Below are 16513 nucleotides of genomic sequence, written 5' to 3' on the forward strand. Positions count from 1 at the left end.
ATAACCCTACAAATCAGAAGGTTTATTTTTTAAACCACTTTCCAAATGAACTGTACTTCAGGCTAAATGTTAATTAATATTATGATTTTGAATATGGGCATATTTGACATTTCAGTTATTCTGGTACCATATAACTGAAAATTTCAGATGCAACAGTGTATTATTTTGTGTAAGTATGTATGCATATTTAAAGTTATCCACGTTTCAAAATGAAAGCAAACAATTGCTTTTTAAAAGCTTTATCAAATAGTTATTACTTTCAACTTGAAATTTCACCTTTCTAAAATAAGTAAGCAAAATATAACTTTAATTTCCTCAGCTGATATTTAATTGATACATCTACATGGTATACAGTGAAAAAGAAACTGGAACAGTGCAATAGAAGTCTAAAACTGTGCCCTTTGATACCAAGTCCAGAAAGAGATGCTTTATGCAAAGTAGGATGCAATGGAAAAGTTAAAAAAAAAAAATTGGACCTCCACAGTCACCCACTTATAAAACATTTTGGAATGGCACTTAAATTTGCGTCTTTTGTAATTTGTTTGTTGTGATATAGCTATGTTCAACAGACAGCTATAAAAGAATAATTCAGGAAAATATGACAATTTATATAATATTCTGGTAGGTGCTCATTCAAAATGTAAGTAAATGAGAAGAGAACAGTAGTTTGATCTATACCATGCTTATTTGGGGGGACAAAGCTTTCAAGTGTTAATATTCAAGCTAAAGCACCTACTTTAGATACTGCTGTGGTCCAAGTATAAAGAATCACAAGTATCCTACAAATACCAGGGAAGACAAGAGCAGGAAAACAAAATCGTCCCTGACACTTTTGCCCTGATGTTTCCATGACAAGCGTTATGCAGTCTGGGTAAGACTGGAAGAACAAGTTTGCTTTTGTGATAGCACTGCTTTAGGAAGGTGAAAATACTTCTATCTGAAATCTCTGTTTTAGGAATCATTGCTATATATTCCTCAATAACTATAAAAGTATAAGCTGAAGTTAATGACCTTGAAAAAAAAAAAGATGAAGTGCTTATTTAAAATCATTATTATGTAACCCAGACTCTCTTCCATCGCATTATGAAAAGTACATTTAAACTTTTTTAATAAAGAGATGGGATCTCAGTATCCCTGAGACAATAAATAATAACCCTCTGAGATTACTGTATGAAAGCCAGTGAGTCCTTATTGAAACTAAGCTCAGGAACTGCAAGTTAAAAATTTTACCCTACAACTTGGCCTACAGTCTGAATAAAAAATAAAATGAATAATCGTCTTCAACTGATGATTCTTTCGGTTGAAAATTTATTAACAAAATGCATATAGAGACACAAAGTAAGGTGAGAGGAAGATGCCTCTCTGAAGACAGTATATGCAAACTCAGGGATTTAGGAAGCATTTACTTCTGAATCTCAAACTTTGGATTTTCTAAACTTCTTCAGTTGCAACCAGCTAGCTATGCTCAGAAAACATTTTAATATTATTTACTTCGGCAAAAGAAAGGGGCATTCATTTACATTCAAACCTTGTCCCAGTTCACCGTATCTGGAAACAAGTTTGCGAAGTAATTAGGGATATAATTAACTTTAAGTACTCGCTGAACCTGAAGGTCACAAAAACCATGGCAAGCAAGAGGCAGGGCAGAGACGTGGCTCCTGAATTGATTCAGTTCATTACAACTGCTTGCTGGACTCACCAGCAGCTCAGCAGCAGAAACGAGTGCTGCCTGCCGCTTCGTCAGACCACTGGACACGATCCTCTAACCCCCAAAAATGTGAGGTGAGGGACCCTCCTAAAACATCTCTTATATTTGAAATAAGCATGTCTAGGTTGGCCGTGCAGGGAAACAAGATTTAATGTTAGCAGGGCACCAACCAACAGCACAACTGATCTCCCAAGAGCTTTTAACTAATTACCCATTTCAGATAAGCCCAGCTGTTTTGTTTTGTTTTCTTTTCTTTTTTTCTTTTTAAATCCATAGGTGCTGGAGTTCAAATTAATTCCACAAGTGCCTTTTTTGAATGATAATGTGGAGCCAAAGATGGAAGAAGTGTCACTGTGTTCACGGCAGCTGTGCAACCATGTGGAGACACAAACAAACCAAACATCTGCCCCACAGTTCACAGGAGGTAAAAACAAATTAAAAAGTTGCAAATCTTTGGAATATATATTTTAATTGCCTTCTTTTAGCACAGCTTGCCAATTAATTTTGCTGTGTTTTTTGAATAACGTCTTGAAAAACTTTTAAAAGTACATCTCTGTAAATCATTCAAATTACTAGTAAAAAGACATCAAAATCTGGCCAAACAATCAGACCTTCAAGCCACATCTAACAACTTAGAACTATAAAATTTTAATATTGCTCTTTATTTTTAAGTTAAAGTACACTAAAACTGTAACACCCGATCCCTTTGAGACCTTCTATTGGTTGCAGTGTCTGGGAATATTTCTTCACGTAACCACTACCAGAAGAGTTTCACTTCAAATTTAAATTCTTGCCAACACTGTTATTAACTCAGACCAAAGTGGAAATGCTACCTCAAGCTGCCTAGCCCTTCTCAAAACCATTTTTGGTTTGTTTCGCTTTTTGTTTTGTTAAATTTACAGAAAAAAATATATATATACTTAAGCAAAGCAGTAACTACCTGTATACAACCTGGGTAACAAGATATCAAGAGATAAGATCACAGCCTCTACGTGATTCTTACACCGTTCAGGTGCACTGCTGAACATAATCGCTCAAAATAACAGAGTAAAGAAAGGCCTTTTTAAATTTAAAACCAAAACACAACTTAAATCATACAAAATTGAAGCAAATACCCAACGTGAGGCGAGTGCCTCACAGGTGTCACCTCGGATGGCTGAGTTCTCCTTGCCCCACAAGGTGACGGGTGAACCAGGGCAGGCAGCAGGCCGCTCTGCACAGCTGGGGCCTCTTCACTCATTCCAGCGACCACCTACAGATAATTTCCCCTGTTCCCATCTCTATACAGATGAAACATTCCTGCAGTTGACTTTTCTCTCGAGATGTATTAATCTGACGTATTTAATATATCAGATGTATTAAAGAGGAAAATGAAGGCTCCATGTTAAATATCAGAACCAAAACTACACAAATTTCATTGGGCCAAGAATACTTTGTGCTGAATGATTTTAAGACTGATGTAGAAGAAATCAACTGGCCTGAGAAACAAGTCAAATTCACAGGAAGTCTTACTCAGGAACTTTGCAAACTGCCATCTTATGCTGTCAGCCACCACTGTGCCTCAACCTGCTATCTCTAAGCATTCAGGATCAAGTCAAAGTGGATGTAAGGAGACAGGCCACTACGAAGCCATTTAAATTACAATTGAATCATAATAAAACTTGGGAATTTTTAAGGTTATGTTTGTTTGCAAATTCTAGAAGACTCTCAATCACATCTTTCTCATTTGGGAAAGCAAAAGCTGCAGCACTTCCTGAAGAGGACTGTTCCCCCTAAGAGCTACAGCTAGCAGCTACACAAAACACCAGGTTAAAGAAGGCCAGTTAGGATTATTTGGCAAAACTGGACAATTATTTCTCCTGAAATGCACGAGTGAAAGATTTTCAGACAGCTGATATATCAACCAGAGATCTCAGGTGATTTCTTTTTGCAAACTACAAGAATTGAGAATTTCAAATGGGTAGAAATATTTTTTAAAAAATGAATAAGAAATAATAGTTGAGAAACAGATGACCAAAATTATTTTAAGAAAATAGGAAGTGACAATTTCTTTTCAATTTTCACTAGCTGAATCCAAGTTTCAGAGTATGTTTTTTCTAAATTATGGACTGATTTCAAAAGATTTTTATATCCTTCACTATGCAAGAAACAGCAGCAAATCCAGCTTGTCCCGATTCTCCCTCTTAAAGCTGTTATGAAAGCATCTTGAACAGTCACACAGCTTTGCTTCAAAATTACCAAATACTCCCAAAGCTAACCAAACAGTAAAACACAGAGATGAGGAAAAAAAAAAAAACCATTAAGCAAACAGCTCTTTCTATTGATTCTAAGTATATATAAGTGCAAAAGGTATTTATGAAGACAGTACTCCAAAATGTACCAAAACAACACTGAGCTCTCTCTGTACATAGGTGGCTGTCCCTAGCCCCCACCGTAGCTTGCACACCCAAGGAAGCACAGTAACTAGAATCACATCTGTTTTCCTTTTCGGTATGCAGGAACATGGAAGAAACAGTGCAGATAACAGAATCTGGTTGTTCTTAGTCCTCCTGAGTTCCAATAAACCTAAGAAAAAAGCCAGCAATAAGCTCTAGAAATACTTGTACGTAGGTGGCTACCTAAACATTAACTGCACAAAGATGGAACAGTAAAAATTCCTACCCGCAGCAAAAGAAAAGCAACTAAGCCTGCATATTTTACCGTATCCATATAGAGGAAAGACATATGAGGGGTGGCAGAGCAGTGTTTAGGTGAAAGTAAACAGTAACTGAGACGAGGGAAGTAGGAAACATGAAGAAAGCTATATAGGGAAACGTGCTAGAACATATTCCTCCCCCCCTAAAAAAAAAAATAGGAGCCCGGCACTGCCAGGATGAATACAGTGCAAAAACTTGAGTAGAACAGAAAGAAAGTGAAACAAAAAGTATTTTTAAAGCGCATATTGAATGTTAATTTCATTATGCACTTTGTGAACAAGTCCCTCTTTATTTTCAAGTCTTTGAAAATTAAGCCACACTTTTTATGCTAGCTAGTGAAGGCATGCTGATTTTTCAAGCTCAAGCATATGAAATTTTATAGCAAATACTTTCAAAATTAACATGATTTTTTAAACAAAACAAAGCAAAAAAAATCAACCAAGTTTTAAGCTATCAGAACAACATGCTTTGAAGTCTAACGTTCTCAAAAGATACTAGAAACAATGAAACATAATAACATCTGTCAACCAAAATACATGCAGTTTTTCAACCACAGATAACTGTTTTTTTTCTCCAGAAATACTGTTTGTTATCTAAATTTAATTATTTTTCTTGCACTCTATTGTGTAAAAATGAAGGTTAAGTTTGACAAATATCTTGTTGTCCCTTCAAAAGAGCACAGTAACTTTAACTCATGATCCTCTCTGTGCTCAGGATGCTTTCCTGTAGTTAATTTGCAAGCATTTATGGTGTTTTAAGGAAGTGTCACCAAGGTGAATATTTAGGACTGAGTTATACTGGTTAAAAAGAAGAGCCAACAACAGCATGGAGGCAGAAGAGGAGGAGAAGAAGGAAATCTTGCTGCTGCCCACTCTCCTCAACTAACTGCTCACCAGAAAGAGGTCATCACACAGCTAGCGTGCATCATCCCTCCTGCCTTGTGCTAAAAGTAGCATTGCTGGATTTGACTACAGTAGCATCACAGATACTGATTTTTAACTGCTTCTTTTTATTATTGAAGAAATTATGAGGATAGACTTAAGCTGACAACCTTATTTTCCTCCAACAGTGATGTGTTGGCATTTACATCAAAGAAATTTAAACCAAGACCAATTCTGAAAAACCCTTTTACTGCACTTAAACAGATATTAGCACAGATATAATCACTACGCCATAGAATTTATCTTGTTTATAATTATTTTATGCAATAATACAGAGACCAAATCTCTGTATGGAGCAACATTACCTTCATAGTGCAGCTTTTAGCATCACCCAGAAGTACTAAATGCAGTCTGATCCCTCACTAAGTATCAGCAATCTGCAACGCACAGCAGCTGTCCACCTGCCCAGTCTACTTTGAATTCCTTGAAAAAACATTTTCTCCAAAAGAAACTCTTACTCTTTATACAAATATTTGATGAGTGGTACCTCATCTGCAATTAAGAGGTGCTGATAATTATAATTCCCTTTTTATACTTTTATCCTGTCAGACCCGCTGTTTATAAACAAAATTGCATTTCTGTATCTTCATATATGAACTGTATCCAAGAAACTCCACTCTCACTAAGGCACAGCAGCCTCATATCTCTACAGACACCACACTGTATTTACACAGATTTCAAAAGAATTCAAGCAGCTTTTATCCTGCCCCAGTAAGGGATAAGAAGACTAGAAAAATACACACGGATTAAGATCACTTGCACTCAAATGACGTAGGTTAGGATATCCAACAAAAGGCACAGCTGTAAGAAAGGGTAAGTAAGTGCACAAATTGCGTTAGTGTCATTAGAAAGTGCACTGGATGCTGCAGATGAGGGTCAAACTCACAACAGAGAAAACATTAATCTAAAAGCTGAAAGAAAATGAGGTGCAAAAACTGACAATCTACACCACACCCATGTTTTCTCCGAGAAAACCACACTCAAAACCAACACCTTTCCATATTTATCACTCAGCTGCTCACATTTAATTAACTTCAGAAGTCATAGGTGAGATATCTATTACAAATTGTTCTTGGGATACCAATAAAACCTATGCTACGTGATAAACAAGTAAGATCTTTCCTATGCATATCACATCTCAAAGCAGGATGGCTTTTTAGACACCACCTGCCCTTTTAAATTCTTTTTCAGCCAAAAAATTAGGGTGCTCTGAGCTTTACACTGGGCATCAGTCCCTTGACGTTTCATTTGACCAAATGAACAGCTAAAGCATACTGTAAGAAAAAAGATACCTTCTACAAAATCATATAGCCTTGAAGAAGGTATTTCCAAACTTAAGAATCTTACATTTACTTTGAAAGAACAGAACTGGAACATACAACATTACCAAATACTTAGGGGCACAAGTGGAGATGCAGACAGTGAGCCAAGTTGAAGAAGGCAGCTCTAGAGCACGCACTGTTTTTGTGCATCCTAGAGTGATGAGCGCTCCCTAGACACCCTCAATTGAACAAACAGGTACCAAATCAGGCCCTATAATTTCTTCTAGCCCATCAACCATATCTTAGCATGTATTTCTGCCAGCTGATTCTTATCCAAATTTAGATCACATCTACACAGTAGAAAAGATTAAACTCTACCACATAATGACATGATTATAGAAAGGAGATTTCACCTTCAACCTAAACAATTCAGTTGATGTTTCATTATTCCTAGGAGGTACATACATGCAGCAAAACCATGTAGAAAATAGCAAACACTGCAACGATACATCTTCACAAAAGAAATGCCAATTAATTCTAGCTCAATTATCTTCTTCAAGTTTCTCCATTCTTTTTTTTTTTACTGGAATTTAACTTTATCCTTGCAGAGGTCTAATAAAAGTTTGGAGGAGGAGCAACCTTTAAGTTCCTGACAAAGACTGAACATCATACTTTGATTTGGGAAAAAAAAAACAGGAGAGTACCACATTAGCATATTTTCTATCTCATCCCCAGAAGCCTGTCTTACTCTTCTGACCAATAAACAGTCTTAAGATATCCTTAATCTTCTTTTTTTCCAGTCTCTTCTTCCAGAAAGAAACAAGGCAGCAAATCGAAATGCATTAACTGAATTTATCTTTCAAAGCCTGCAGTGACCTTTTCACGTCTTTCAAAACAAACGTCTACCAGTGTCAACTTGTCAGAAGTCAGTCATTCTTTTAGAAAGTTGGTCTTCTGTGGCTGGGAATAAATTTTCTTCTCCTGCTTTTATTTTGTGGTATGGTTAGTTTTACAATATATTTTTCTGAAGTCCTCTTCTAATTTCCTGAGTGAGCTGTATTAAGTTTCTTTGGTCCTTTTCCTTTTCATCACAGAATGATGGTTTTGGGTCGGAGGGGACCTTAAAGACCATCTAATTCCAACCCCCTGCCATAGGCAGGGATACCTCCCACCAGACCAGGTTGCCCAAAGTCCCATCCAGCCTGGCTTTGAACACCTCCAGGGATGAGGCATCCACAGCTTCTCTGGGCAACCTGTGCCAGGGCCTCACCACCCTCACAGGAAAGAATTTCTTCTGAATATCTAATCAAAGCCTTTTAGCTTAAAACGGCTACCCCTTGTCCTATCACTACCCTCCCTGACAAAGAGTCCCTCCCCAGCTTTCCTGCAGGCCCCCTTTAGGTACAGGAAGGCCACTATAAGGTCTCCCTGGAGCCTTCTCTTCTCCAGGCTGAACAACCCCAACTCCCTCAGCCTTTCTTCATAGGAGAGGTGCTCCAGCCCCTTGATCATCTTTGTGGCCCTCCTCTGGACTCTCTCCAATATGTCCATGTCTTTCTTGTGCTGGGGTCCCCAGAGCTGAACGCAGGCTCCAGGTGGGGTCTCACGAGAGCAGAGCAGAGGGGGACAATCCCCTCCCTCGCCCTGCTGCCCACGCTGCTTTTGGTGCAGCCCAGCACACGGTTGGCTTTCTGGGCTGCAGGCACACATTGCTGGCTCATGTCGAGCTTCTCATCAACCAGCACCCCCAGGTCCTTCTCCTCAGGGCTGCTCTCAATCCATTCTCCACCCAGCCTGTGTGTGTGCTTGGGACTGCCACGGCCCAGGCACAGGACCTTGCACTTGGCCTTGTTGAACCTCATGAGGTTCACACAGCCCCACCTCTCAGCCTGCCCAGCTCCCTCTGGATGGCATCCCTTCCCTCCTGCGTGTCGACTGCACCACACAGCTGGGTGGCATCGACAAACCTGCTGAGGTGGCACCTGATCCCATTGACTGTGTCACTGACAAAGATGTTAAACAGCATTGGTCCCAAGAACACAGAGCCCTGAGGAACACCACTTTTAATTCTACTCTTCCAGTTAGCCTTTCCTTGTGTTCTTCCAAGTAGCATCTTGTATCTGTACAAAATCTTTCACTCACCATGTATCACCTCTATCACTCCAAACTCCGAATCAGTTTGCATGTGGTTTACATCAGACCACCAACTTCACCTTGGCACACACAAATCAAAACTTCCTATTACCCTCCAAAGATCCACTTATGGACATACCACTAGTAATATCACTTCATACTCTGTTAGTTAAGTCCGTAACTGAGAAGAAATCTAACAGAGAGGGGAGCCATTCCCAAAAGTTTTTGTCAGTCTGCTTTGCCTAAATAATATCCTCCTCCTCTAGGATTATAATGGGTTACAGTAAAGGAGTTTATATTAAAAACTTTCCCGTAAGTGATTGCTCCAGATGATCAAGTCAGCAAACCTTAGAGAGAAACAGATTAGAAACAACTGCTCTGAAAGCTATTTTGTGGCACCACCACTTTGGTATATTGAGGAAGAACATTCAACAGCACCAGCTGGTTCAGGCTTATGACGTGGGGGAACAAGGAGAGGACTCCATCTCAGCACAGACAGTGCTCTGCAGGCAGGCTTCTGATCAGAGGTACAAACTATGTCTGAAAAGCAGCCCAGACATTTTTTTTTTAATGCTCGCATATTTGTGCCAACTGCTGCTGGCAAGCCAGATCAGCTCACTGATCCAAAAGAGAATAAACCCTCCCAAACCCCCTCAAGGCTAGTCTTACACTAATAGTTACCACGCTGTTGGGTGATCATTAGACACTGCAAGAGGGGGGGTAAGAGTCCCGAGCCTGTGGAGGGGGGGAAAGTGAGGAGAGAAAGGAATGGCTGCCTATTTCTGCAGCAGCCTCAAGTTAGATCACACTGGGTGTGTTGTGAAACTACCCTGAATCCCCTTCACTAGGTGCTGCCAGAGGAGCACGGGGACCAAGCTGTAGGAGGCAGGAGCCACTACCACCCAGCCCGGGCGGCAGTCCCCGCGGGGCAGTTAGTTAGTAGGTCAGGTAAAGCACCCGTCACCGAGCACCGATGTATTCAGCTGCAGGTTTGCAGGACTGTCTCTCAGTCCCTGTGTGCATAACAGCAATCACTCACGTAGTCTTAATTGGTTGTTACTAAAATAGAGAGATCTCGGGTCACTGGCTTGCGGAGGTTTCAGCAAACTCGTCTGGCTGGCTTCACTTACAGGTGGCTGGAGCCAGGAGAAACGGATGGGCGGCAGCGACAAGGCAGTGGCCACACAAAAGCTTTTTCAAGTGAGCTTGACATACTGGGGCAAGGAGGGGAGACAACACAGGAAACTCTGCACCCTTTTATATTCTTTAAATAATGAGGCTGTCCAAACCACACATAGTTCTCAAAATATGAGCAAAACATTATCTTCATGTTCTGTTTTTTCCCCTTCTCTCTGCCCTTATACTTCTTAACAAGGGATCAGCATTTTTGCTGAAGAATTAGTATCTTAGGAGGTGCACAGCATTACCAGATTTTCAGGAAGAGTACTTTAAACCATCTATGACAATCTGGGAAGCAAGAAGCGGATCTTGCAGCAGTTGAACTCTGTGATCTAGTTCTGAAGAAGGAGTATTAGAAACATCATAGCAGTAATGTCTTTGGAAACAAACACAATTATAGAGTCATTCCTCGACTGGACTCCATCTAGACTACAAAGGCATGATTCACCTGCGGCTTTATTAACGAGATTTCATACATCCGCTCTGCAGAGCCCAGACGAAAATGAATAGATGATCTCTGTAAGGTGCTGGAAACAATTTATGTTAACTTCAAAGTGCTAGGAAGACTTTGAAAGTTTGCAGTATTTTGGGAATACTTATTAGCAAGCACAGATTACAAATGATTGAGGAAACATGGCCATTAAGTGCTGGCAGAGAGTCACATTTGCTAATTACACCAGAGGGCCATGGAAATGGGTAGCCACTGGCTGCCATTGTCAGGGAAAACATTTCATCATACATTTAAGCAAGATCATGGCAATTTTGCATATTTCAAAGTGATGAGTCTGAGTGTTAGCATTTAAAGAAAGAAATTTTAGGGAATTCAGGAAAATATAGATTAAATACAAATTGGATAAAGGTTACTGTCAACCAAACAATTCTTTCACACAACTTGACAATGAGAAAGGAAATATAAGGGCATTGTTTGATGATTTCAAGTTCATCCCAGCCCTGCACATTATGTTGAATGATGCTCCTCAGTTCAAGAAGCATAAGCTATCTGTGAAGTTTCTAATACAGGGAAAACACTATCTACTGGTTACTAATATCTATCACATTAAACAATATTCATTATAAAAACCCTATTCTTACCTTGAGACATCTCCCTCCCCCTCTTTTTCTGCACAGAAGTGTAACTGTCAGTTGAAGAATTAACTCAACTGAATTTTGTGTTATTTTTGAGAAAAAACACGTTTCTTACATTTCCTGAAAGATGCACTTTCTTCCATTCTGGTGAAAATGAAAGGACATTCGCATTTAAGTAGTGTAACTATACGATTGCCTTTGAGTACTCACAAGCAAACTCAAAACACATCAGCTACACACACAACTAGCCATGGTACACAACCACAAGAAAATGCATTTTTAACACATACTCTTTCAAAAACAAAGAAATTTATGCCATTTCAGATTTATTTTACATTACTCTGGTACAATACAAAGCATTGCGAAGAGCAAGCATTTTAATATTGTTTCTTGAATGCCACTTTGAACTGCTTACTGCTAATCCACTACATTTTTTTTGCTTTCTAAAGAGGAATTTGATTATTCCCCAACAGTGAAATAATATACAGGCTTTTAAACTGAAGAGGAAATCTATCACATAAAACAATTCATTACATCGACCCATCTAGTTTTACTAGATGTGTTAATGTTTCAGTAAAAGCTTAATGTAAGGGTCCTACCTGTTAAATACCATCTTAAAGAACACACACACACAATTTCTGTTAAAGTGCTTCTGCATTAAAGGTTGTTTCCACATAACTGTAATTTTTCAAAGCATTGGAGGAAAGAAAAAAAAGAATAAAGCTCCTTCATACAAAGCTTTCTGCTTATGAAAAAACAGAAACAAATGGAAGGAGAATATTCTAGACAAAATCCACCTGTCTTGGCAATGTTGAATAACTTTAAACCATTCATGCTACAATTACTTGTAAGCTAATTTGTATGATCGTAAAACAAATGAACACTAACTTGAGGGGGAAATTCTAAAATTAAACTATTCAAAGAATTCCCAGTAAGCTGAAGCACTCGCAGCATTTGCAGATCTCAGAAACACCAGAAAGGAAAGAGCAGCTGCCTTCCACGGCAGAGTTCTTGCTTATGCAGCAGAACCCTCTATCTGCAACCGGTTGATAATTTGTACCACACTAAATTACATCATCTTCCTGTATTTCTACACGGCTAACCTCCTGCTGTATTTCACCTGAGGTAGGTTTCTACATGGCTAACGCTTCCTAAACACGTTTTTTAAAGGAGGTGGGAAGCAGAGTCGAGAGAAGATGTCAGGATGAAGGTTCCAAAGGAGCTGCCAACTCAAATGGGCAGGAGATGCTGCTGGGAGAAGGTGCCACAGAACAGGATGGTGCGGTGCAGGATGACAGGGAACACACCTGCAGTGAGCAGCCCATTGGCGAGACAGTGCAGCAAGCCAAAGCCAAAGCAACAGCAACTTCTAACTAGTTGGGGCCATGCTACAAATTCAGGCAGCCCATTAGCAGTATGCATGGGACCAGTGCCATTCAGCCACGTGGCTAAAGAGATGGCTCCCTGAGACATCCAGGTGTTTGCTTTTTTTCTGAGAAGCTCCCTATCACATATCCTTTACGTACATATCCCTATGCGCATACCCCATACTTCTCCCAGGTCTCCAACACACGGGTGCACTCACTCAGGAACACCCAAGCAGCAGCAGGGAATATTTAGGAGGAATGTGTGCATTGAGAAAGAGATGATCAGGTGTTCAGTGAAAGCACAGAGAGATGGGAAAGCTCCTGCATGGATCAAACAGGCATACACAATTCCCTATTAACTGGGGAGTGATTCTCAGTCATTCCCATTTACTGTACGTAATAGGAGATGGTTGCTAGTAGCAAATGGATGGGACGTGTAGAAAGACCATCTGAACTGTAAGGTGATAGGGCACTGATTCAATTATAGAGCAGTCTGAACAGAAACCTTTCTCACTCTGTAAGACAGTGCATTATTCATCCCAATATAATCCTACGGAAGTCACATGAGCATCAGGAGAAACGATTAACATTTATTGACTGACGTGTGTGCGTGCACGCGCGTGTGTGTTCTGAAAGCAGAAGAAGGGTTTCACACCCTATTAACAGATCTGCAAACTCCAGCCCACCCCATCTTGGTTTTATTTCATAGACTAGCCCTGGGGATCACCCAAGAGATCATGCAATGTTAAGAGAACTGCTTTCCTTCCTCCACTTTTTTCCCTCCCTTAAGCCTAGGAAGTGATGTATGCACATACGCAAAGAATATTAAGGTTGCAAAGGTATACCTATTCGGAAGACAGATATAGAGCTAGAGGGTCACTAAATTACATCAGAAACAAAGAAATGCCCTTCATAGCAGAAAAGATCCTCATCTCCTACCTCTGATGTTTACATATAATTTTAGATTTTGAGAAATGAAATCCTGAAAAAATGAAAGTATGATGTGCCATGCTATATTTTTCTTATGAGTTGTAAAAATGTAAGCATTTGTAATGTGAACAAAATCAATACATTAACTAAATTAGCATATTTGGAGGATTTTACCGATTATGCTATTTCAAGAAAAACAAATTCCTGCTATTTACAATGTTTGAAGGAAGCCCTGAGAACACTTAAGGTGGCAGCAGAGAAAGCAAAAGCAGATTGCTGAATCCCCAGTTTGAGAAGGTCTACAAAGTTGTGCATGAGGTAGGGTCCGCAGGAGGGGAAGAAAGGGAAGCACAGGTCAGACTCTCCTCTGCTCTTCATTAACAAAGCTGGGAAACACCTGAACCCATTCCCTGACTCTGCTCTTTTGCACCTTGGAAGAAAACGGGAAACGAACAGGAGCCATTTTGTACAAAAATGCCAGTCCATAGCATAAAGGACAGAGACATGTCATGCTGTAATTTTTTCAGAACTTAAAATACAATCTCCATAATTTATCCAAAAGTAAAAGCACCTTTCCATGAACCAGAAAATTCAGTTCTAAAACTGCTATGTACCACATTCAGCCACAAACACGCAGACCACACACTTATATGCTTTCCAAGAAAGGTGCTTTCTCAGTGAAACTGATGCTGAACCCAGTGTGTACTGTGGGCCAAATAAAAAGCAAATTCCTAATGTCTGCTAATTTCTTATATCAGCCTCTCCTCCTCTTCAAGTTTTGCCTGAGCTGCAAACTGTTGTCAATTTTGTGACTTATTTGAAGCTGAGTTCTTGCCTGGAAAAGCAGTTAGAAGAAAATCTAAACTCTAAGGGCCTCACCAGATCTAAATCATGCTCCATTCAGGTCAGGTTACCCCTCCCTCTGCTCTATGTGGGAATCAGTTTCAAGAGCTTATCCTTAAAAGTCCTCTCACCTTAAAAACACTAACTTCCAACAGCTTAGAGGTCCTACATCCTACAGAATTATGCTCCAATAATCTCACTTCTTTAAAGGACATCTAGGGAAGGTACGCAAACAGGTCCTGTCACAGACTGAGAGAATAAAAAACACGACAGCCTTCAAAACTATTCTAGATTTCAGATACTTGGATCAAAAGTGAAAAATGTTCTTGTGTTACTCTTTCTTCCCTGAACATCTGCCTACTGTAGGCTGCAATGCCAAATGAAGAACATTCACTCAACTTCTTCCTATTATGGAAAAATTATAGTATATTCCTAGGATAGTAGAGTTTTACCTCCACTATACTGAAAAAAGACATATATTACCTCGGTTTTTGGGGAAATTCTTGTCATAGTATGGCCAACAAGTCAACACTTCCAACATGCATGCAAGAGAGATTACAGCATCAAACATTTGCATAGTGTAGAAAAGCAGATTACAGAAGTTAGCAGTCACACTGTCCCAATTTACAAGGATACACAAAGCACTTCAGTCTCTGAAAACTAAAAAATAAAATTTTCCCAGTGAAAGTGACAAAAAAAGAGTTTTTCCTTTCCCTTCAAAACTTGTTTGAAACAATCAAGCCTCTCAAACTCACAAGACAGAACACCAATCAACCATCCCCTAAACTAAAAATTTCCATCCTTTGCCATTGTAAGTAGTCCTCTAGCATTACTGCTCAATAAAATTCTACCTTATATTTATTTCATCTGAGTCTTACACTGGGTCAGACATCACACAGAGTTTAGCAGAATTAGTAAAGTCTGTGTATTCCTGAAGGGTCTTTGGAAAGGTGCTGCTACCCTCTTTACTGCAAGAACATCGTTTTGAACAAAATATGCCACCCATTTTCTCAGATCAATTGGTCCAGGTTAAGACATAAAACTTCTGGAAAAACTGGATGTTCGTGCATCTTCAATGGCCCCCTACAGGCTTAAAAAATAATACGAAAACCACTCAGAGAATTCAGTACCGAAGAAGCTTTAACTAATATCATAACAGGCATCTAACTTCAATTGTATGATTTTGTTTTACAGCCATAATATTTAGCAGATATCCCCAGTTCATACCACACCTGAAAAACAGAATTTTCAAGACTGCAAATACAACTGCACCATCAATCTCCTGTGTGTAGACTTATTCTGGGATAATGTTTCAGACTACAAATATAATCTAAATTTGAACTTTCTCCCCATAGCAACATTTCTAAAGAAGAAAAATATTTCTGATAAATCACATGACAGTCATGAACAGTCCTAAATGTGTACATCTTATAGCTACAGAAGATACAATGTAAGAAAACTAGAAAGAGAAAATGCAATGCACAAATAGCTATACACACAGTACACTTCATAACCAAAACACAATAAAATGCAATATAAGAGCATTCTCTCTCACTGCGTGTCCCAGGGGCAACCAAAAAGACAATTTATGAATGCTACCCGCTTCTTGTACCCCTCCAACAATATATTAGCAAAATACATGTATTTCAAATATAGAAGAAAAAGCCTTACTCTGCTATATCAAGATATCCACAGGAAGCAGCTGCATGTAGAGGTATCCAGCCTTCATTATCTGGTTGATTAATATTTGCTCCATTTTCCACCAGAAACTTCACCATATCTACGTTATCATCTATACAAGCCTATAAAAAAAAAGGAAAGATTTAAAAAATAAGTTCACATTAAAGCTGTTCTACAATAATACGCATGTTTAAGTAACATATTTAGGAAAAAAATAAGTATGTTCAGGTATGATGCGGGAGTGAGGTTTATTTGTTGGGGTTTGACAGCAAGACAGGAAGATTCTGAGAAAAAAGCAGTAGTTGTCACAGATTTGTCAAAAAATCCTTAAAGAAAAGAATTCAAACAGAGTTTAACAAAACCAATAATTATGATTTCCTCAGGTAAATTTGTTCTATTTTTCTGAAAACCCATTTACAGTCACCAGTACAACCTTGTTCTCCTGTACAAAGAGGTTCCCCTTGCAAAGCCCCCAGACCCTAGCTCCCTCACAAGTCCAGCTAAACCAACTGGTTGCTATTACAATTGCCAACAGGATTACCACACCATGGAGCAGAATTGTTGTAACCAAGAGATGAAGAGCAGTTTTGAAAACAGTATCATAACATGGTTTTAATTACAACACAGAGGAGACTAAGGAGCGTGGAAGGGGATGCGAGGCTGCGCTTCAGCAATACCCTGATGTTTT

General features: G+C 39.2%; 1 protein-coding gene across 6 annotated transcripts in view; it reads right to left on the minus strand.

Moving 5' to 3' along the window:
* Positions 1-16513, minus strand: part of PPP1R12A (protein phosphatase 1 regulatory subunit 12A) — a gene marked incomplete at its 5' end in the record, with an annotated part of 129615 nt that overhangs the window by 68789 nt on the left and 44313 nt on the right. For all 6 annotated transcript variants that reach the window (XM_080604877.1, XM_080604878.1, XM_080604880.1 and 3 more), the window contains one exon: positions 15817-15947. In XM_080604877.1, the coding sequence (XP_080461003.1) occupies positions 15817-15947 (131 nt within the window). The remainder of the gene's footprint in view (positions 1-15816; positions 15948-16513) is intronic.

The sequence above is a fragment of the Anser brachyrhynchus genome, assembly GCF_964034855.1.
Source record: "Anser brachyrhynchus genome assembly, chromosome: 1".
In the NCBI taxonomy this organism is placed as follows: Eukaryota; Metazoa; Chordata; class Aves; order Anseriformes; family Anatidae; genus Anser; species Anser brachyrhynchus.